This window comes from Phaseolus vulgaris, chromosome 10, assembly GCF_000499845.2.
Source record: "Phaseolus vulgaris cultivar G19833 chromosome 10, P. vulgaris v2.0, whole genome shotgun sequence".
NCBI classification, from domain to species: Eukaryota; Viridiplantae; Streptophyta; class Magnoliopsida; order Fabales; family Fabaceae; genus Phaseolus; species Phaseolus vulgaris.
The window spans coordinates 41,658,024-41,679,523 of NC_023750.2; the positions used below are offsets into that span (position 1 = coordinate 41,658,024).

The window sequence follows — 21,500 nt, forward strand, 5'->3', positions numbered from 1 at the left end:
AAAAAATAATTAAAACACATAATTATAGAAAGACAAATATATAAATAGAAATTATTATAACCAATTTTAAGTATTATTACATCCAAATTATGTTATTATTAACACTTTTGTTGTTATTATTGTTCCATGTTTAAATAATAATTACCATTGTTAGCATGATTAATATTTTTATGATGATTATTGATGGTTAATTAAATTTGAGAAAGTTGAATGTTAGATTACACGTGCCTTGCATCTTACATCAAAGTATTTAATAATTGAAAACTTGGGGCCAAAGCATTGAAGAGTATTTAAAACGCCGTTTCATATAAAAGGAAAGTGTAAGTCTGTAACATATGATTCTAATGGAAGCTTTTTCCCACCTTACACTTATTCACCTCATTTACATATTTCACTACCTACCCAACTACCTTCTTACAAAACTTCCATAAAAATTTAGGTTAAATTTAACACGAATTAATATTTTTTTTAGTACAAAATTTATAATCACTCAATATTTATAATAATAAAAAAACTATTGAAACAGATCTAAGTATTTTTTTTTATATAAACCATGACTCTATTATAATATTATAATATTATAATATCTACATTACTAATAAATTAGCATAGAAAATTTTAACGTCTTAATTGATACTGAAAATTTGAAAATTATGTAAAATTTTTTTTTGACAATGACCAATCATTACAGTTTCCTTAGTGTAAGTATCTAGAAGTCTAAAATTTGAAAAAAATTAATAATGTGGAGTAAAAACATATTTAATGCTAAAATTTATTGGTTTATCGATGTTTGTCAATACTTGTTTTTCATAAAATTAACAAATATTAACACAATAATATAATTGTAATCAATTTAACCAAACCATTGATCTACTCATATCAAAATAAACCAAAGTCACTATAAAGTAAAAAACATGAGATGCTATAGTCGTCACCTCCAAAACCATTTGCAAATTACCTCTAACATCACACAACTCTTGGTTTTGGTCATAATCTTTGCCCCCTCTCAAACTTCACTATCAAAGTTGTTATTATCAAGAATGAGTTGGAAACTTTTAAAGTGTATATTTATGCGAGTGGATCGTTTTTTTTTTAGAAAAGTTTGTCAAACTTTAGGGTTAAAAGTCGAGTAATGGTGTATTTATAAAAGATTATTAGACACTATTGAGTTTATCAAGAATATTCACTAATCTAATATTTATAGACTTTTGAATATGTAAGTTATATATCTTATTAACGGGTAATAAATCGATTTTCATAGAGATCAAAACAATTACTTCCTATTATTATAGGTGGATCTTCACTGCTCCATGCTTTTCATGATTCTGGTAGTACACAGACGAATCATGTAAGGAGGAAGGATATGATGATTTGCTTCCTTTTGTATTTCTCCCATTAAATATAATAGTTTAATTATTTTCTCTTCCATCCTCATTTGTCTCCTCAAGAAAAGGTGGAAGATGGAAACTTTGGAGTTTATACATAAATTAAAAATAAAGTGGTTTTGGAAAATATACTTTATTTGATCAGAACTCACAAAATATCAACACAAGTAATCACCCATTTCACGCACTAAATGAAAAAGAAGAAAAAGTATCTTGTTACAAAGTAAAAAAGTGGCATTGGAAAGTGTTTAAATCAAACTCAGCTTAAAGGAATACTTTTGTTCTATGAGACACTCATATTAAATGATGTTAAATCACATGTACATTTCGACATACTCTTATGATATATCGATAAAATGTTATATTTAAAAAATATTTGTTTTATTTTTAACAATTCTAGTTATAACACAATTTAAAAAAAAGAAATATATTATTTTTTTAAAAATTCAAACTTTTTTTATCAGTTTTTAGTATGATTATAAAAATAAGGAATAAATCTTTTTGAACGTATGATTATAAAAATAAGGAATAAATCTTTTTGAACTAGCATGAAAAACATTTTTCTGCTCTAGAAAAAATATGAAACATATTTATGTATATAAATACTTATTATAAATTTATATAATTAACAATGATATAATATATAGATCTATGTCTCGTATCTTTCGTGTCTTTCGTGTCGTGTCGGTTGTTTCTGTCGTATGGATATCCGTATCTGTGTCTATGTTATATTGGTAGATGATATAATAAAGACAAAGAATAAAAGAAAAGTTCCCTGGGTGATTATTAATAAGAAGCTAGATTATTTTAGCACAGAAGCAACAAAACATTAAAGTTGTGTTGACACTTAAAAACAACAATCACAAAACGCGCTTTCTTCCAACGGGCTTACTCATTCTCTGTTGTTTGGTTGTCCACATCTCAGATAGTTAATGCAAATACGTTTCTGAATTATGTTTCATGCCATTCCATGCATGGACGAAGAAATTAGAAGGAGCATGATGAAAAACTAACCCAATTCAAGGAACAATGTTGCAGAAAACTTAGTACAAAGTTGACGAGGTGAAAGTGAAGGTCTTTAGAATGCTCACATGCTTTACCACTGTTTTCTCTGTAATTAGGTTGTCACATTCCCCTAAACGACAAACAACACGGAATCGCCAGCAGTTTTTGTGCACATTTTCACGTTCCTAACCCCACCAATATTTAACCTAATAAATCAACCAAACCACACCAAAAGCAGAAACAAACCATCACACAGAGCAAAGCAAAGCAGAGAAGAGCATCAATCAAGGAAAGCACACTTTCAATTTCCACCACCCCAAAAGACACAAACTGAAAAAGCACATTACACGACACAAAATGGAACAAGAGGGAGACACTTTCACAATGCCGCCGTTCTGGGCGGCGGAGAACCGTGACCGCCGCCTTTTCCGCCGCTCTTACTCTCTTTTACGGACCTCCACGTCCCTCTTCGTACTATTCCTCGTACTCGCGCTGGTTTTCTCGCTCATCGTAGTTCCGACATTGCACTCGTTCGCTTCCAACATCTTTAAACCTCGTACGGTGAAAAACAGCTGGGATTCCCTCAACCTCGTACTCGTGCTCTTCGCCATTGTTTGTGGCTTCCTCAGCAGAAACACCACCTCCGAAACCCCAACCAGTTCTCGTAGAACTTTTTCCAACCCTTCCACGCCGCCACCAACGTGGTACCAATACGATTACTCTCACAGCCACACTCCTCGTCGATCGTTTAATAGGCTGAGGAGCTTCAACTCCTACCCCGATCTCCGCCAACCGATCGCCGCCGATGAAAGGTTCCGGTTTTACGATGATACTTACCTCCTACAGCATCGGCACCCGAGTAATGAGGCTGAAGAAGAAGAAAAAGAAATAGGAATTGAAAATGTCGTCACCGCGCCGCCGCCGCAACAAGGGACGCAGACTGTTCGGAGAAATGTCCAGCGAGCGTGTCAAGTGGAAACTGTGGAGAAACATGAAACGGATGATGTAGATGCGAAGATTTTACCGCCGCCGCCGGCGATTAAAACGCAAGTTGTTCGGCGAAGTGTCAAGCGGTTACAACGATCGGAAACCGTGGAGAAACACGAAACAGATGATTCAGCTGTGGAGAAGATTTCACTCTCGCCGCCATCTACTCCGCCGCCGGCGACGAGAACGCAAGATGTTCGGAGAAAAGCCAAGCGAACATATCAAGCGGAAACCATCGAGAAACTTGAACTAAACGATTTAGATTCGCAGAGTTCACAACCTTCGCCGTCGCCGCTGATGATTCGAACGAAGGGTGTTCAACGAAATGCTAAACCGGAAAGAGACAATTCGTTTGTAAAGAGTGAACCGCCGCCGCCACCACCTCCACCGCAGCACCCGGCGGAGGCGAAGACGGCGCAGGGTAAGAAGAAAAGAGGGACTCCCACTATAGAGTTCTGGACATCTTTAAGAGGGAAGAAGAAGAAACTAAGGCAAAGAAGCGTTGAAAATTTTGATAGCATTTTCAATTCTGAAGCGTTATTGGCACAACCGCCTGCACCGCCGCCGCCCCCGCCGCCTAAAGTTTTTCAGAACTTATTTTCTTTGAAGAAAGCGAAACACAAGACCCCCCACAGTGTTTCTGTGGCAATAACAAGAGTATCAAACAAGAGGGAACCTGGTTCTTCTTCTTCCTCTACCTTGAAAGATAAAGTGATGATGGCTGGTAATGAGTCACCATTAAACCCCATTCCTCCTCCGCCGCCGCTTCCGCCGTTCAAGTTGCCAGGGTGGAAGTTCCGGGTGCAGGGTGACTATGTCAGGGTTGACAGCACTGGTAGTTCACGCAGTGGATCACCTGATTTGGATGAAGTTAGTGTGGACACACCAACAACTCATGACGAAACAAGCAAAGTGAATCCTCCTTTTGCCAAAGATGGTGAAGATTCTGCAAGTGTGAGTGCACCTTCATTGTTCTGTCCTAGCCCTGATGTTGATACCAAAGCTCACAACTTCATTGAGAGCTTCAGGGCTGGTTTGAGGATGGCCAAGATGAACTCCATGAATGAGAGGCATGGGATTAGAAGGTCCAATCTTGGACCTTCACCACCCCATGAATGGTGAAGATGTTTTCCTTAGTTTATTTGATTCTTAAAACAGTTTTTCTGTAAGATAATTGTTCACACACACATACACATACACAGGGTTTAAATTGGTATAGAGAGGAATGGGAGCAGTGATTTTTGTGTAAGAAAATTGTGAGTGCTTTTCTTTGGGTGGAGTGGTTTATGCATTTGCAATGAGCAGTTTGATAAGATTTTGAATGTTATTCCATGCTATTGTAAAAACAACTCTGAAGGAAAGAAAGGAAGAGAAACAGATCAAGCTAAGGTTTTGAGGTAAAACACTTTTTTTCCTATTTGGTTCATTTGTATAATGATGGAATCAATTGATGGCATTATTATTTTCATGGTTGAAAGCTAATCAAGCAGGTACTAATTAATTCTGTAAAAAACAAATACTATTAATTGATTTAAATTATTGCAACAATATTGATTGATTCAAATGTTTGTTTTAACTCATTCATAATAATGGTGGAATTGCAGTTGCAGAAAAATTAAAGTAAAATTATTATAGGTGCCAAAATAGCAACCTTGCCAGATTGTTGACAAGTGGCATGTTAGTATTAGCAAAATTCTCTTTCCAAAAGTATCTGGGAATTTGGTGCAAGTTAAAACAATAAACTAAAATTTCTCTAGTGAATAAACTTGGCATTTTTCACTGATATAGGAACTACTTAGCCTAAAATTTTAATAATATAAAAATGATGATGTTATTGTAAATTTGACTAAGAAACTAACTCTTCCGTTTTACTCCGTTTTTTTTTTCTTTAGTTTCTAAATCTCAACTTTCGGCTCTAGTTAGGAGTAATTATCTTTTGCATCTTTTTTTCTTTCGTTTTTAAATTTCGAGTTTCGGTTATACTTAGGATGTTATCTGGTACTTAAATAAATGTTCTCTATTTAATGTTTATTTAATATATAATAAGTGTTATATTAATTACATATATTTATTTTATCTTATGCGTTTATTTATATAGTTTATTTTTAACTATATTATTGATGTACCGTATTTAATATCTATAATCATAAAATTGAAAATAATTTAGAATGAATGAATTAAAAAATTTAAAATATTATTATTCTATTGCATGTTTTAAGTATGCATGTAACATTTTCCAACTTTGTAATCTCGCATAATTACAAAAACTAGATAAAAATAGTGGATATTAATAATGAGAAAATATTACAAGAAAATCATTAAATTGAAACTAATTTTACATACCAAAATAATTACTTACTATTTGACTAACTTAGAAATCATTTTATAAACTAATTTTTTTTTGGTATGTAAAGTAGTTTCTAGTATTAATAAAAATTTACAAATTGATTTTTAAATTAATATATAACCATTATCTATCAAAATTTTAACTACATACTACTTTATATTCTATATTAGTCTCTATTAGTATTTTAGAGACTAATTTATAATAAAAATATTAGTAGCTAAAACTTAGATAGCTAATTTAGATACTAATTTAGAAACTATTTTAATTTTTTTATTAATAATAAAAACTACTTTAGATATGAATAATCTTTAGTTTTTATATTAGTCTCTAATAGTCAACATAGTAACTAATTATTTTTTGTCTTTATATTTGATTACTATTTAATGATTTTCTTTTCTTGTAGTGAAACTTAACCTTAGCACAAAAGTCTAATACTTGTTTAGTAAACAAAAGATATAGAAAGAAAAACAAAGAGAAAGAGGAAACAAATAGAATGATAAATTATTTAATCATAAATAAATATGTGAAGGGAGAGATTATTTTATTCTTATTAATAATTTTATTTATTAGTATTATAATTATTTTTTAGTTATTTATTATTATTATTATAAAAGTTTCATAATCTGTGTTAAATAATCAAAATATATATCAAAAAACACTTATTTCTTCCTCATTTCAATAATGTAATGTTACATTCCTTCACATTTCTTTGTGTTTTTGCAAAGTTTAGTTTCTCTTTCACCAAAACATTCATTCATCCATACGATTACTCACTTTATATTTCTTCAGTGATCTATCCTCTTCCAAACTATATGTAAGAGAAATAAACATATAGAACAAACTCAAGTCTCATGATAATTTTAATGAAAAGTTTAATTTAAATCATAGAATTAGATTGAATGAATTCTATTAAACCCTATTATCTCTTATCATAGACATTTTTTTCATCTACTATGCTTTTATATATTATATGAAAATGTTTTGTTAACACCTCAGTCCACTAACACAGACTTGAAGTTAGAGATGTGATATCAGGTGAGGATGTGACAATGAGGTTTTTTGTAATTTTGATGAGAGTGATGCGACAATTTTGTAAGAGTGTAAGGGTTTAGCGTTTGAGTGCGGGTGCGGAAGCGGGAGAGTTTCGAATGAAAGGGAAGGTCGAACGAAAGGAAGAAAGAAGCAACGACCTCGTCGGAGGGAGAAAGAAGCAGCAGGAAGCACAAACGCTGCTTCTTTGTTTGTTGTTCAAGTATTCAACGTCATTGGGTCATATATTACACCGATTAGATGACTTAATCGGTGTAATATGAGTCATATATTACACCCATGGCAGAACTGAACATCCATCTTATCAGAACTGGTTACCCAACCACAGGTTCCTCCACATGTACTGGCACACGCAAAACTGATTACCTATGTGCCTGTAAGTGGACTTCTGTGATGTTTATGGCCACCCGCTCTTCATGAAAAAAAATTCAAAAAGTTTTTGAATATGAGTCATATATTACACTGGTTGGATGGCTTAACTGGTATAATATGGGTCATATATTACACCCATGATAGAACTGAACACCCACCCTACCAGATATGGTTACCCAGTCACATGTTCCTCCACATATATTAGCACACGCAAAATTGGTTACCCGTGTGTCTGTAAGTGGTTACTTATGTGACGTTTATGGCCACCCACTTTTCATGAAAAACAATTCAAAAAGTTTTTGAATATGGGCAATATATTACACCAATGACAGAATTGGTTACCCAGCCACATGTTACTGCACATGTATTAGCACACGCAAAGCTGGTTACCCGTGTGTCTGTAAGTGGTCACTTCAGTGACGTTTATGACACCTAGTCTTCATAAAAAAAAAATCAAAAAGTTTTTGAATATGGGTCTATATTACACCGGTTAGATGGTTTAACCGGTGTAATATGGGTCATTCTGAGTAAAAAATAATAATATTTCAACGGTTGTTATACTAAGAACCGATGTAATATATTCATTTTTTACTCTATTTTGAAGCTCGCGCCTATCCTATTTTGAATTTGTCACGTCACCAAACACAATCTCACTCTGCCATGTCATTGTCACGTCTGTAGCGTCAAATGTAGGTTACTGTTAGACGGTGTCAATATATCGAGAAAATACTACTTTAACAATTACATATTAAAAGACATCAGTTTACAACTGTGATTTGATCAATGCAATTTTGGAAATTGTTCCATTCTACCATAATATTAATTTTCTTTACAATTGTAATTTGATGGAGGGTTGTTATATAACACATGAAAAAGTAATCTTTTACTAAAATGTGAGCCTATGTGAAGAAATGAAGAAATTTTAAAAGATTGTAAACTAATGTTTTCTACAATTCAGTTATCCAAGTAATATTTTTCTATTTATATACATGGAAGACTCTTCTGCACTTTCCAAACTTTTAACTAATTAATGGACTTTTCAAACTATTACCTAATTTTAATTTACTGAGGTAAAAAGAAATTAGAAAAGTAGTGGAGGTAGAAATATAGACAGCTTAGTGGAAACTCTGTTAATAAATTTGCTTAAAAGGAAAGTGTTGTGAAAGCTATCATTCCATCTGAGTTAATTGTTTGATTAAGTCTAGAGTGTGCTCTTGCCTTACACTCCTAATCCATCTTGCCTTGATATGAATCTGCTCAATGCTTAACTTCAAAATTCATACAAAGGAATGGTTCATGCAACTGCCAAAATATGCTTCTATATCATCTGCGTTCTCATCACAGTTAAGGAATAAGAGGTTTCAACTATGACAAGCTTATACAAACTCTCTCATCACATCTCATAACATTGGAATTGGCATCATTTGGTATAATATTTATTAATTTACTCAGTTCTTCTATACTCTTACTTTCTGATATCAAAGTTAACAGCCTAAAAAGTTCTCAGGTTGTCTCCCACGAACAGTTAGGCTCTGTTTGCTTCAAGGATTGTACTGTTCAAGAGGAAGGATGTGAGTGGATATTCATGGTTTAGATCAAGGGATGTGCAGAGAAGGAAGAGAGTGGATATCCATGAACAGTGATTAGTGATTTTTCTCATCCTTCTCATATGCAAAGATTTGAAGGAAAAGCCACCTAAGATGGTGGTGTTTTCCCTTTTTGGCTTTTTTTTTTCTCTTTGTCATTAATGTAATAATATATATAATAATACCTTTTTTTCCATCATAATTATCATATTATGATATTTCATACTTTATTATATATATTTATTTTCTTTATAAATAAATTTGTTTTACAATTCACTCTATATATAATATTTTATTATTATAAAATGTCCTCTAAAATATCTACATGGTTATGTATCTACATACAATCAAAATCAAAATCAATGAATATAAAAAACTTTCAAAATGTATAAATAAATATAACAAAAATTTGTATATGCTTAGATAATTTATTTTTATGATTTTTGTCATGTTTCGATAATATTAAATAACTCGTATTTTTTAAATAATTATTTAATAGTATCGAAATAAATTATTCAATTGCACAAAAAATAATTTAAAATATTTCAACTAACTCAAATTTACACAAAAAATATACCATATTTCATTATTTAAATATTTATAAATACAAGGGTAAATTTGCAAACTTATATTTTACACTTTTACAAAAAATTAAAAAAACCTCACAACAATTACATCAATCACAAACTCCCATAAACTTTCCTCACACATTCACTCTAACATACCCCAATCAAAACAACCTCACTTTCTTCTCACATCCTCACACATCCATTCCTTCAAATCCTCACACATCCACTCCCGAATCCAAACACACACTTAAATTGTTGAGACCAAGTTCATTAAGAGAATAAAAAATTGACTATTAGTCCTTTTTTACTCAATTATAAGAAGAAGAAAAAGTTTGGTGGACTTATATGTAAACAAATTTTAACTATTTTCACCTTATTTAATGATATCATTCAAAAAAAAAATGTAATGCAATTAATGAAATTCTATTTTGAATGACTGTTTTTTATCTTAATATTAAGTTCCAATAAAAGGTATTTTAGGAACCAAGTTTATTTTTAAGTATAATTAATAGAACTAAATGATATTAATTAACTTACTTAATCTTCTTGAACGGGTTAGGGACCTAGAGAACGATTGCTCCTGTTCCCACATTCGGTCGGTCACTGATGCTCCAAGCTCTCTGTCACGCCTTCCTCCTCTCGGTCATCTGGCTCCACTGGCGGGGATGATACTTGCAGAAGAGACTCCAACGCTCAAGTCAATCGGGATGCTAGCACTCGGGTGTCAGAGTACTGTAGATAATGACGTACCTTTCTCCTTGAAATGCGTGCTATTTATATTACCTTAATGGGCATTCATTGGTGGGCCGGATTAAGAAATTGGTTTATGTTTAGGGTTGCACTAAACATCCCTTAACTAGGAATTAACCCGGCTAACTTAGTCAACCTTTGACTCATGGCCAAGGGTCGGTCGGTCACGTGTCGTCGTGTGATCTTCTCACCATGGTCACCATGGTTAGATGATTAGTTGATCCGAGTGTCGACCGACTCACTAAGTCGTTCGATCGTACCGGTACATTTAATTATTAGCAGAAGAAATAGTTTTATTTAGACTTGAGTTTGGAAGGAATATTGTTTTGGAAGGAATTCGGAAAGTATAGTGATTCATAGCTTTGTTTGCTATTTGCTTACTTGTGGGACTATTTCTCTTATGAAATTGGAAAGTAAATCCCCATCATCATATTTGACCAATATTCTTTCCATCGTGCTTTTGGTGTCATACAAAAATGAGTCCATGAAATCAAAATAAACATAAACTTGTTTTAGATGAATCTCAAAAGTCAGAAAGAATTTTTTCTCTAATTAATTTACAAAGTAAAATTAAGGTATACTCTATTTATAAAATACTACCTTAATTTTCACGCAATAAATCAGAATACACGTTAAACATGATTTTTACACTAATTATTATTATAAAACTATTAATACATTAATATATATAAATGTGATTAACCAAATATAAAAAATTTAAATTCATAATGTGGAATCCTTGAAGTAACGCTGAATTAAATCAAAGTCGTTCTGATTCAATAAAAAAACACTTCCGGTTCGAGCGGAAGTGCGGTCCATTACTCCAATCGAACCGAATCTAATCGCATTGCTTCTTTAACCGAACCGAGTTTTGTTTTCGTTTTTGGTTTGAGAATACTTCCACAAGGCTTTTGTATTCCCTAAACCCTAACCCTAGCGTCTGCAAAACCCTCTCTTCCCATGTCCAATTCCCAACCAAACTCCGATCCGAAGACCCGAACCCGAGCCTACAATCCCTACAAGGATCTCGATGCTCCAATTCGAAACCTCTACCACCTCCCCACCTCGCCGGAATACCTCTTCGTCGAGGAGGCCCGCCGCAAGCGCCGCTCCTGGGGCGAGAATCTCACCTTCTACACCGGCTGCGGCTACCTGGCCGGAGCCCTCGGAGGCGCCGGCGCAGGCCTCTTAGACGGTGTCAGGGCCTTCGAGTCCGGCGACACAGCGAAGCTCCGAATCAACCGCGTTCTGAACGCGGCGGGACACTCGGGTCGGGTCTGGGGAAACCGGGTTGGGATACTAGGGTTACTCTACGCCGGAATCGAGAGCGGAATCGAGGCTGCTAGAGACGCCGACGATGTATGGAATAGCGTCGCAGCGGGGCTCGGCACCGGCGCGCTGTACCGGGCGGCGAGAGGGGTGAGGTCTGCCGCGGTAGCCGGGGCAGTGGGTGGCGCTTTCGCCGGAGTGGCCGTGGCGGGGAAGCAGGCTTTGAAACGATATGTGCCTATATGAAATGACGCGGTTTGAGTGCGAAACAGAAACTCTTTATATGTTTGAATTATATGAAATTTTAAGGGATAAAGGAATAGCATAGATTATAGTGTTAGAAAATTGTAATAGTTATGCCATAATCGATGGTGTTGATGGTAGTGACTGGTGCATCTTGCAGGTTGCAGAGTATTGGTTTCATGCCATGTTTTTTCAGTTTTACTATGGCTGCTGCTTCTACTCTGGTTTATTCAGTATGCATTCTGCTGTCACCTATGAAGCTCAACTCTTAAATGGTTTGTCCTGTATCCAACACATTCCTACAATTCAAAAGACATTTTCTTAGTTCTAAGACAATTTTATTCGATTCCAATACAATTTTGAAAAAGATAAAGATAGTAATTTTCTAAAATCTCATAAGATTGACACATGTGATTGGAGGTAAAAAGAAGTTTTTTCTGTGGACAAGGGTTGTTAGCACCTTAACATGGAGTTATGATGGATTTTGGTACCCTTTGGTGTGATATTTTGCATGTTGTATTGTTTGTTACCTTCTCAGCTTCTGACCATTGTACTTTGGAGGTATATTAGTAAAGTTGATTATGGCTTGTAATTAGTGATGATGTTACTCTGTTATGTTTCTGTATATAGGCACAAAAGAAGCAGTTTTGAGAGTCAAGAGAGTCGAGTATTGTGGTTATAAATGTTTAAATGCTTCTTTGTTCAGAAAAGTAATGGTGCTGCTTCGGTTTTTGATAAAATGGATTCTCGACTAAACCTACAGTTGGAGGGGGAATTTTATCAAAAGCGTTATTTGTGTTCAGGTCGTTAGGATTGTTTTAGAGGAAATGAAATTTTTGCCTTCAATGACGTTCCAATCTTGGTGCCAAACAAGCAGCATATATTGCCAGATTCCCTTCCTCCATTTAATTATGAATACGAGAGTTTTGTGTATCTAAATTTATCTGTATACTTTAATAATAATTAACTATTTAACTAATTGAAAAGAAAAAGTTGGCTTCTTTCAAATAAAGATGTTATTACTTAATCATATTTTTGTGTTAAATAACAGTAAGAGAGAAAAACCTCTGCTTACGGAATAAGCAAACATTTAGATTCGTCAATTTGGAAGCAAAAAGTAATTCCGGATTAATTAACTAGAAGAAAAAAAAATGTAATTTTTATACCCAATTCAAAAGTGAAAAAAATGAATTTTAGATTTTATAATTTAGAAACAAGCAAAGTAATTCGTATTTCAAATTTTACAATGTCAAAGCGAAATTTTACTTTTTAGTTCTTATATTTAATTTGTTTAACTCGTAAATATATATAACTTTAATTTATGCTAGTCTCTATAAATTCAAACAATAAAAAGTGGTCAAAAAATGTACAATTAAAATTATGTGTAGGAACTAAAAGTTAAAATATGTGCAATTGTAAAAATCAAATAAATAATTAGACATCATGAGGAAAGTATAATGACTTCAAAAATAATTATTACTAAAATAAATAAATTAGCACTCATACACTGTAGTTGAATAACAATGTATCAATGCAAATACTATTTATTCAAGGAATGTTTTACGATTTCAGAAAAAAAAAATCTATTAAGAGAAAGCCCGAAAAAAATCGAGTTTTAAAAGCCACATATCTCTCACAAGGAGAACATAAATTGAATGTTTGAATGACGTTAAATCCACAATTATACAGGCATTTTAATTGAAAAGACCATAACTGTCAAATTAAGGCCAACTAAACGAACAAGAAAGTGAGGATGAAAACATATTAAATGCACGTTATTTCAAATATTTGCAACATCAAACAAAGAAAATGTTACATAATTAGCCGTATCTGGGGCAGCATCTATTGTGAGCACAATTTTTGGGTTTAAATTAAATGCCTCATCTACCCTCTCTTATTAAAAAATTACATTTCTGCAAAATTTATTTTTAGTGACTAAACACTTCAATCAAAAATTGATCAGGGACACAATCAACCAAACCCAACTGGGAACCTAGAAATACCCGGGTGAACAAAACCTCATCCCCCGCCTACAAATGATTTATGACTGAAAGAGATTTAGTACGTCACAGCAGTCTTCTACTTATTCTTACAACAACATGGATTCTGGATTTTCAATATAGCCTTTGAATGCTTTTAACCATTCGGCACCAATTGCACCTGAACAGAACAAGTGTTTTGTTGTCATGTTTTACCACAAAATAAGCTTAATTTTGAGTTAAAAAGAACATTGAAGATTAAGAATGATTACCATCTATAACACGATGATCACAGCTGAGGGTCACAGACATGAAAGAACCAAACTTGAATTCTTCCGCACCTGATCCCGGAATGACCCTCCTCTCAGCTGTTCATGTAGTCAGCAATACACAAAGATAATCATTAAGAGATTGCAGTTGATATAAGAAATAAAGGGGGGAAACGGCAAAACTGTTCTTACCAGATCCAACTGCAAGAATGCCCGACTGAGGAGGATTGATGATTGCACAGAATTGTTTGACACCAAATGGCCCTCCCAGGTTAGACACTGTAAATGTACCTCCCTGTAATGCAATTCAACCCAAGAATTTACAAACCAGCCCAAGAAGTCTTTATTCACAGATGAAATAAGAATAAACACGAAACTCCAATAACCTCATAATCTTGGGGTTTCAAGCTGTTTTCCTTGGCTTTCTTTGCCAATTGTTTGACCTCATCCCCTATTGTAGAGAGGCCTTTTTTGTCTGCATCCTGCATATATATTATGAATAGGTCAGAAAGATGACCTGTGATTGGAATATAAACTATAATTGTATTTCATATACTAGAAAGAGGCCCTTGCTCACCCTGATAACTGGAACAAAGAGACCATTATCAGTCTGCACAGCTACATTAATATTCACATTATTATACCTGCACAAAAACAAAATAACAAACTTATCAATAAAGTAATTCACAAATTTGAAGGCAATACTATATGAGAAACTAACGACTTACTGTCGAATATAATCATTTGCCCATGAACTGTTACATTGAGGAACTTTGCGGAGAGCCAATGCAGCAGCCTAAAATAAAAAACACAGGTATAAAACTTAGTTTCTTTTACATTTTTTACAATGCTGGCAACCAGGTTTGAGCTTGTGATCACATGTAATACATAACTTCATACACACACACACATAGTTAATATCTCCTACATAGAACTGGTTTAACCTAAAAAAACTCTCTTTAAGTGATTGATTTGTGAGACAAAGGTTTTGGGCAATGATTGCAAGTCAGAAAACTGAACCACCCACTTAAAGGTTGAGCCATGTAACAACATTTGATTAAAATCCATTTCACTATACTGCATTCTGCATTTTTACAACTGATTATTGTCGTGAACACTTAATTTTCAATCATTTAACACCAATTATCTTCCTTTTCTTTATTTACTGTTGAGTTAGTGCCATTTTGTTATAATTTTATTATAGTTTGTAGTTAGTTACAAATAAGATTTTATGAAAATATTTACTAGTGAGATTTTTGCCGAGATTTTATTATAAAGAGAAGAAAGGAATGGAGGGGTTGTGACCAGATGCAATACATAACTTAGTTAATACACACACACACACACACACACATATATATATATATATATTGTGACCAGATGCAATACATAACTTAGTTAATACACACACACACACACACATATATATATATATATATATCCCCTCCATAGAACTGTTTAAGCTAAAAAAACTCACTTTTAGTGATTGTGAGACAAGGATTTTTGAGCCAGGATTGCAAGTCAGATAACTGAAAACCCCCCCACTTAAGGTTGAGGGCGATGATGTAACAACATTTGGCTAAAATCCATTTGACTATACTGCCTTCTGCATTTTACAACTTATTAGACACCCGTCATGCCTTTGAACTATTAGAATTGATTGAGAATGAATTAAGCCTCACTAGAACTATTAGACATCCGTCAAGCCTAAGACTGAACATTTGGAACATGAAATTTGCTGGATTGGACATTTGTTGAATGCTATAAGGAATATTTTGGCCATATTCCTAGTGATTGTGAAACCTTAACTGTAACTACTCCGCAATTAAAGAGGGAACTTTCCCATTCATAACAGGCAAACAAGCTAATGTAATGCTCTCCAATCATTTTCGCCTTAAATTTCATAAAGTTCTCTGATTTCATAAACTGTTAGAGAAAAGGATTTAAGAGTCTATGATCTATAATGTACCCAAATAGAGACAACAGGGGTCCCTTTGAGGAAAATCGGTCCATGTAACACAACACTTAGATATTTATTTCCAAGCTAACATCAAACAAAAGAAAAGCCATTTAATATGATTTTAGCTGTCAAATAGCATTCCACAAGCATTATATCTTAGATAAGATGTTGCCCTTCCCTACTTATTAAGCACCAAATAAGCAATCAAAACACAAGATAAAAGGAAGACAATCTGCAAATTACAAGAATAGATATAATGTCAGAAAAATCCAATACCTTGATTACAAGGTCATTAACTGATATGCGGGAGCCACCAGAGGCTTCTTGCAATGAATTGAGTTTGCTCCGTAAACTGCAGAAAAAGTGTTGCAATTATCAGAAATAATATGTATGGCAGGTAAAGCTTTCAAATATTGATTATAGAGGACTTACCTCATGAGTTTATCAACACATGCATCCACTGTTAAATAGTAATGAGGAATAGTTTGCTTTGATAATAATAGCCGTGAAGCTGTAACCTGTAAAAGTACATAGTTTTAGTTAAAAACATCATTCATGCTTACACAACACAACATATATTAAGATCAGAACATGCATAGAAGTGAACACACAGAAGAAGAAAATAAAATATGCCAGAAGTTATGAGGAAAAGTACCAAGAAGCAATACAAAATTATGTTCACATGAAAATTAGAACATCATGTGACATGGTCCAAAACATGGTCTCTAATTTACTCTTGAAACAAAAATATCATCTAATATAATTTCAGGACATCTTCAGCAAATTACCTTCCGTATCTGAGAGACAGGAATGTCAATATAATCCAAAGCTGCATCTGTTGGGTCCTTGGCCTTTGAGGGTGCAGAAACTTGACCAGAAGCTGCATCAGATGCTAAAAAGGTTAAAATACAATCAATTCAATCAGCCACATATGACAAGATATCCTAGAGCAAGCAAGAAAAAGTGAGGAATTCTCTAGCATAACAATGAAGTGTTCCCACAGAATACAGGCAAATTAATATATAAAAAGATAGAATTATACCCAAGAAGTCTTCAATATCTGCCTTCACAATGAGTCCTTCATGTCCTGTTCCTTTAATGCTAGAGAGAGGTACCTACATCAGTGAGGGAAATAGATTATGTAGTTCTTTCCCTGAAAGACCTTCAACCATAGAATTTGTTATTAATAACTAACGTTTTTCTCTTCAGCCAACTTTCTAGCAAGAGGGCTAGCAAATATGCGATCTCCAGATGAAGTTGGCGCACTAGGTTTGGAAACCTTTGATTCAGGTTCTCGAGCAGGCTCCTCTGCCACTTCCTTCTTTGGTGGGGATGGTGCAGATGCTTCTTTGGCAGGAGGTGCACTTGGTTCAGATGCTGAAGGTTTGTAATCTTTAAACTTGGCAATATCCCCCTCATCTTCAACAGTTATGGCAATTACCTATGAAAGAAATTCTTCATGTTACCAATAGGCGCTAAAGCAAAAATATTCTTTCTTGCAATTTCAAACTGTGGTGGAACAATAAATAAAAAGTTCTTTTCAATAAATAGATGAGGGGAGAGCCATAAGATATCAATACCTCACCAACTTGAATTTCTTTTTCCCCATCTCCTCGGACTATCTTGGCCAGATAACCTTCTTCCATACTTTCCATTTCAACAGTAGCTTTATCCTTCATATGAAACACATTTATGTCAATGTTCGCATAAGAACCTTAACAGAGTTATTTTATGTGCCAAGTCTCTGGTACAAGAACCATACAGTCTCAACTTCACAGAGCACTTCACCAGGAGAAACTTTATCACCTTCTTTCTTCAACCATCTCGCAATGTTACCCTGCATATAATTGGGAATTCTTTAGGAGAAACCATGGCCCACTATAAGACAATATCATTTATTCAGAAAAGTAGAAACCTCTGTCATTGTAGGTGAGAGAGAAGGCATTCCAATTTCCTGGTGGGGGGGTAGATCTGAAATGTATTCACCAGTGTTGGTGATTAAATCAATAAGTACACTATTTATATAGTCTCAAAACATAATATTTTCTTAAGTAAAACAATGAAAAAGGGAAGCTTAAGGAGAGGTGTAAGACTGTGAAACTTTTGGAAAGATACAATTCTTGCATCCTAAAAACAATATTTTTAGGTAACAACAAATCAAGTGCAAGGCATCTCCTGTAAGGGAACACAAATGATAGAAAAGCATAAGCTGCGGCATGTAGTGAAAAGTCTCATAACTGTTGACAAGTTAAAGAAACATTACATTCAGTCTTGTAATGTTAGACAGATGTAAAACCATTCCGCTTGTATCTCCACCAAAAAAATCTTAAAATTAGAACACCTATTACCACATAAAGTGGTTGAGAGTTTCAACTTTCCTCTCTATTCTTCTTAAAGAGATATAAACCATCCTTGTACCCCTAGCTAACAACTTCTTTTAGGGGACTAGGTCCGCTTACAGGATTCTTAGGCCATCTCCAGCCCAATGTTTCCCTTATTTTTACTTTTTATAATTTAAGAAGTTCATCTCTCCAACCTAGCATCTCCCTTTTAATACTTTTTATACAGCACATATTTATTTATCTAGTATGCATCTTATTTCTTTTTTTTATGTGTAAATAAATATTACACAATATACTGTTAAAAGTTATTTTTTGAGCTCACTTACACAATGTGCTTGGTGCTTGACAAGCAACCATGCCCACCAGTTGCTTTTACAAAAACCACAGTTCTTAACTGGTAAGAACTGCATTCCATAACCGATGGAGATGCCCTTGGCATATTATAAAAAAACATTAAAAAAAGTCTCACAGCCCAATCCAAGGACACTAGTGAGTAGTTAGAAACTAGGGCCAAGATCAGCTGAGGTAGCTCTACATTTCGCAACTGAGTACATTTCTCATTCTATTTATAATTTACACTAAAAAGAAAAAAACATTACAGAAAAGATGCGATGGGCTAAATGCGGCCTCATGTGTTCAACACATATATTCCATAACAATCAAATTTAAAAATTTAATTTGCCAAACTGTGAAGTGTCAAATACGCAGTAGGGTAAGACACAAATATGCATTCAAAGCACCACATAAGAGATAAGCATCACCCATATTGCAAATCTTTGATTTATGGATGACAAACTCAAATGCAAAGCAAAAGCCCAGTGGACATTTACCAGGCTGCTTGCTAATCATCCATATTCTATGATCATGAAATATCAAAGGACATCGAGTTTATTAAGATACATCAGGACCCATTAAATAAAAGATCAAAATATATATTAATCAACAAGGAACATTTTGAAAGGCTTAATGGAACACCCAACAAAAAATTGGAGGAAATAAAATTAACAGCCCCAAAGAAACATTCGCTGTACCTGAGGCTGACGCATAGCATCTCCTTGACAACACCTGTGGACTTCTTTTCGAGAACACGGTTGATTGAAAATAAATAAGTTATTGTCAATCCATATGCAAGGAAAAAAATTTAAATTATTATAACATAAAGTACATACTGCGAAATCTCTCCACTGAACCCTGACCCCATAATGGAACCCCTTTTAATGCTAGCCATGGAGATGTTTCTCTTCTGCGCACAAAATAAACGTTTATATCAAAAAGAGAATACAAGTCAGCTGAAAATGTACACATGCCGAGGAAGTGAAAAGCAATAGAGTAGGCAAGGAAAAGAATTGGAGATATTGAAGGCAGAAACAAAAAAAAAAGCTTGTGATATATTGTTTAATTTGGATGTAAACACGCTCTACTCACAGTATAGCCGGAGGCCGGTACAAAGACACCGCTTCTTGTTGAAGACTCGGGGAGCTGAGTTTTCCACACATCTAAACAAATAACCAGCTACAAATTACTAACATAGAAAATAAAACTTAAGGAACACACAATTCACCAGGCATTCAAATGGCTCCCAAACAACAGAACATGCTAAGATCACTCTAAACCTCTCCAATACAAACTCTACGGTTACACTTATACTTGCTGCTCACACACAAACACCTTAATTAAAAACACCAATCGGTTGCCAATACACCTACAGCAAATCAAGCATTCTACACTATTCCCATTTCTAAACACGAAGTCTCACAGGAATGATTAATTAGGTCAATCCGACACAGAATTCCTAATTCATAAAGAAACCCGCTCTGAATTCAGTTGCAATTGAGAGACAGCCAAGAAACCAAGCAGTTACCGCGGTTCCTATTGAGAGAGGATTGAACATCGCCGGAAAACCAACGAGCCAGGAGAGCGCGCTCGTGGTGCAGCAACTTCGAAGCATTTCTCACCTGAAACCAACAGAAAGCATTAGATAAACAGAAAACAAATGCGTTTTGATAGATACGCGAGAAACGATAATGGTAGGCAGAGAGGCAGAATACGATTCACCTTGGCGGAGTGATTGAGTAAATGCGATGCCATCGCCGATGAACGCAAGAGAAATGGAGAAATAGCGAACGAAGGAAGAGTGGTTGGTTAGGGTTCGTTCGGTGACAGATCCGATCAAGTACATGAAAATGGCATGATATGATGGAAGCAGCTATGGCAGCATACCAACAAACTTGTGAATATTTATTTATTTTGTTTTTCTCTTAATTTAAATAAATTCCACTACTACTGTACCTATTTTACTTTTTTTTTTAAATTTTATTATTATTACATGGTTTGTTGTAATTGTAAGAGAAAAACAATAACAAACATCTGTATTTTTATTTTATTCTTCACTTGTTTATTTATTTATCTATTTTATTTTCGTAACCTAAAAATACTAATCAAATACATCACGGCTCTTTGAAACGATCAATTAGGAAAATGTTGTGTGACCTTCGGGGTGAGTATGTCTGCGTTGCTGTTTTACGCCTTTGATTTTTTTAAACTTGTATTTCAATTTCAAAATTAAATTTAGCCATGGTAATAACGTTTAAATTAACTTTAATATATTTAATTAAAGTATTTTTAGAAATATAGTTTAATAAAAGATGTTTTAAAAAAGAAATCTTTAATGAGTAGTTTCAAGAATGCGGTTTAACTCACTTGAAAAAATATTATTTATTATTAATAATAATAATAGCAAGTGGCGTAATCAGAAAATTGTTAAGTTTGAAAAAGAAGAAGGTAGAAAATTGATGGGACTAGTGCCTCAAAAGAAATGATATGAATATTCTCTTGGTGTATGGGAGAAGGACAATTCTAACTAGACTTTTTTTTTTCTTCCTTCTAATTTCATACTTTATTGTGTTACTCCATACTAAATGTTAAAATATTATTTTATTTATTTTTTCTACCCTATATATTTTGGATTATATAATTCGAAAGTCAATCTAATATTTATAAAAAAAAATTTGAATTATGTAATCCGGAAGCTAATCACACATAAAAAAAGGTTTATGAATTACATAATTCAAAAGTTAATCTTGTGTATAGAAAAGACTTATGGATTATGTAATCCGGAAGCTAATCACAAAAGGCTTCTGAATTATATAATCCAGAAGCTAATTCTAAATCTAGAAAAAGACTTTCAGATTCATAATCCAGAATATTAAAAAGGGTATTTTTGGAATACAAAAAACTTATGGGTGGCACAAGAAGGTATGGAGGTGCAGGAAGAAGCAGCCCTAAAATTAATTAATTTATCATGGACTGGACTAACAGCAACTCAAACATAAATGCTAATTACTTACTGCACCCCCAATTTTTTAACCTTCAACCCACATCTGGGGA

The 21,500-nt window shown here is 33.9% G+C and overlaps 3 protein-coding genes across 5 annotated transcripts; 2 read left to right on the forward strand and 1 right to left on the reverse strand.

Annotated features, from left to right (window-relative positions):
- The first annotated feature begins 2,348 nt into the window (after positions 1-2,348).
- LOC137818451 (formin-like protein 7) lies at positions 2,349-4,859 on the forward strand. The gene has a single exon (XM_068621897.1). It carries the CDS (start codon positions 2,748-2,750, stop codon positions 4,497-4,499), a length of 1,752 nt encoding a protein of 583 aa, XP_068477998.1. The 5' UTR covers positions 2,349-2,747; the 3' UTR covers positions 4,500-4,859.
- Positions 4,860-10,917: 6,058 nt separating this feature from the next.
- On the forward strand, positions 10,918-11,764 carry LOC137819252 (mitochondrial import inner membrane translocase subunit TIM23-2-like). 2 transcript variants are annotated; one of them, XM_068623041.1, is made up of 2 exons: positions 10,918-11,581; positions 11,724-11,764. In XM_068623041.1, the coding sequence occupies exon 1, from the start codon at positions 11,012-11,014 to the stop codon at positions 11,564-11,566; it is 555 nt and encodes a 184-aa protein (XP_068479142.1). In that variant the 5' UTR covers positions 10,918-11,011; the 3' UTR covers positions 11,567-11,581; positions 11,724-11,764. The 2 variants fall into 2 exon arrangements, with proteins under 2 accessions (XP_068479142.1, XP_068479143.1); XM_068623042.1 differs by having other exon boundaries at positions 10,918-11,575.
- Positions 11,765-13,311: 1,547 nt separating this feature from the next.
- LOC137819253 (dihydrolipoyllysine-residue acetyltransferase component 2 of pyruvate dehydrogenase complex, mitochondrial-like) lies at positions 13,312-20,428 on the reverse strand. 2 transcript variants are annotated; one of them, XM_068623043.1, is made up of 19 exons: positions 20,169-20,428; positions 19,975-20,068; positions 19,539-19,609; positions 19,283-19,356; positions 19,145-19,188; positions 17,687-17,742; positions 17,534-17,608; positions 17,352-17,444; positions 16,967-17,212; positions 16,814-16,886; positions 16,560-16,651; positions 16,204-16,289; positions 16,048-16,123; positions 14,540-14,607; positions 14,389-14,455; positions 14,198-14,293; positions 14,004-14,106; positions 13,815-13,910; positions 13,312-13,723 (listed from the first exon to the last, which is right to left on the reverse strand). In XM_068623043.1, exons 1-19 carry the CDS (start codon positions 20,199-20,201, stop codon positions 13,653-13,655), a joined length of 1,614 nt encoding a protein of 537 aa, XP_068479144.1. In that variant the 5' UTR covers positions 20,202-20,428; the 3' UTR covers positions 13,312-13,652. The 2 variants fall into 2 exon arrangements, with proteins under 2 accessions (XP_068479144.1, XP_068479145.1); XM_068623044.1 differs by having other exon boundaries at positions 19,145-19,185; positions 20,169-20,357.
- Positions 20,429-21,500: the final 1,072 nt, after the last annotated feature.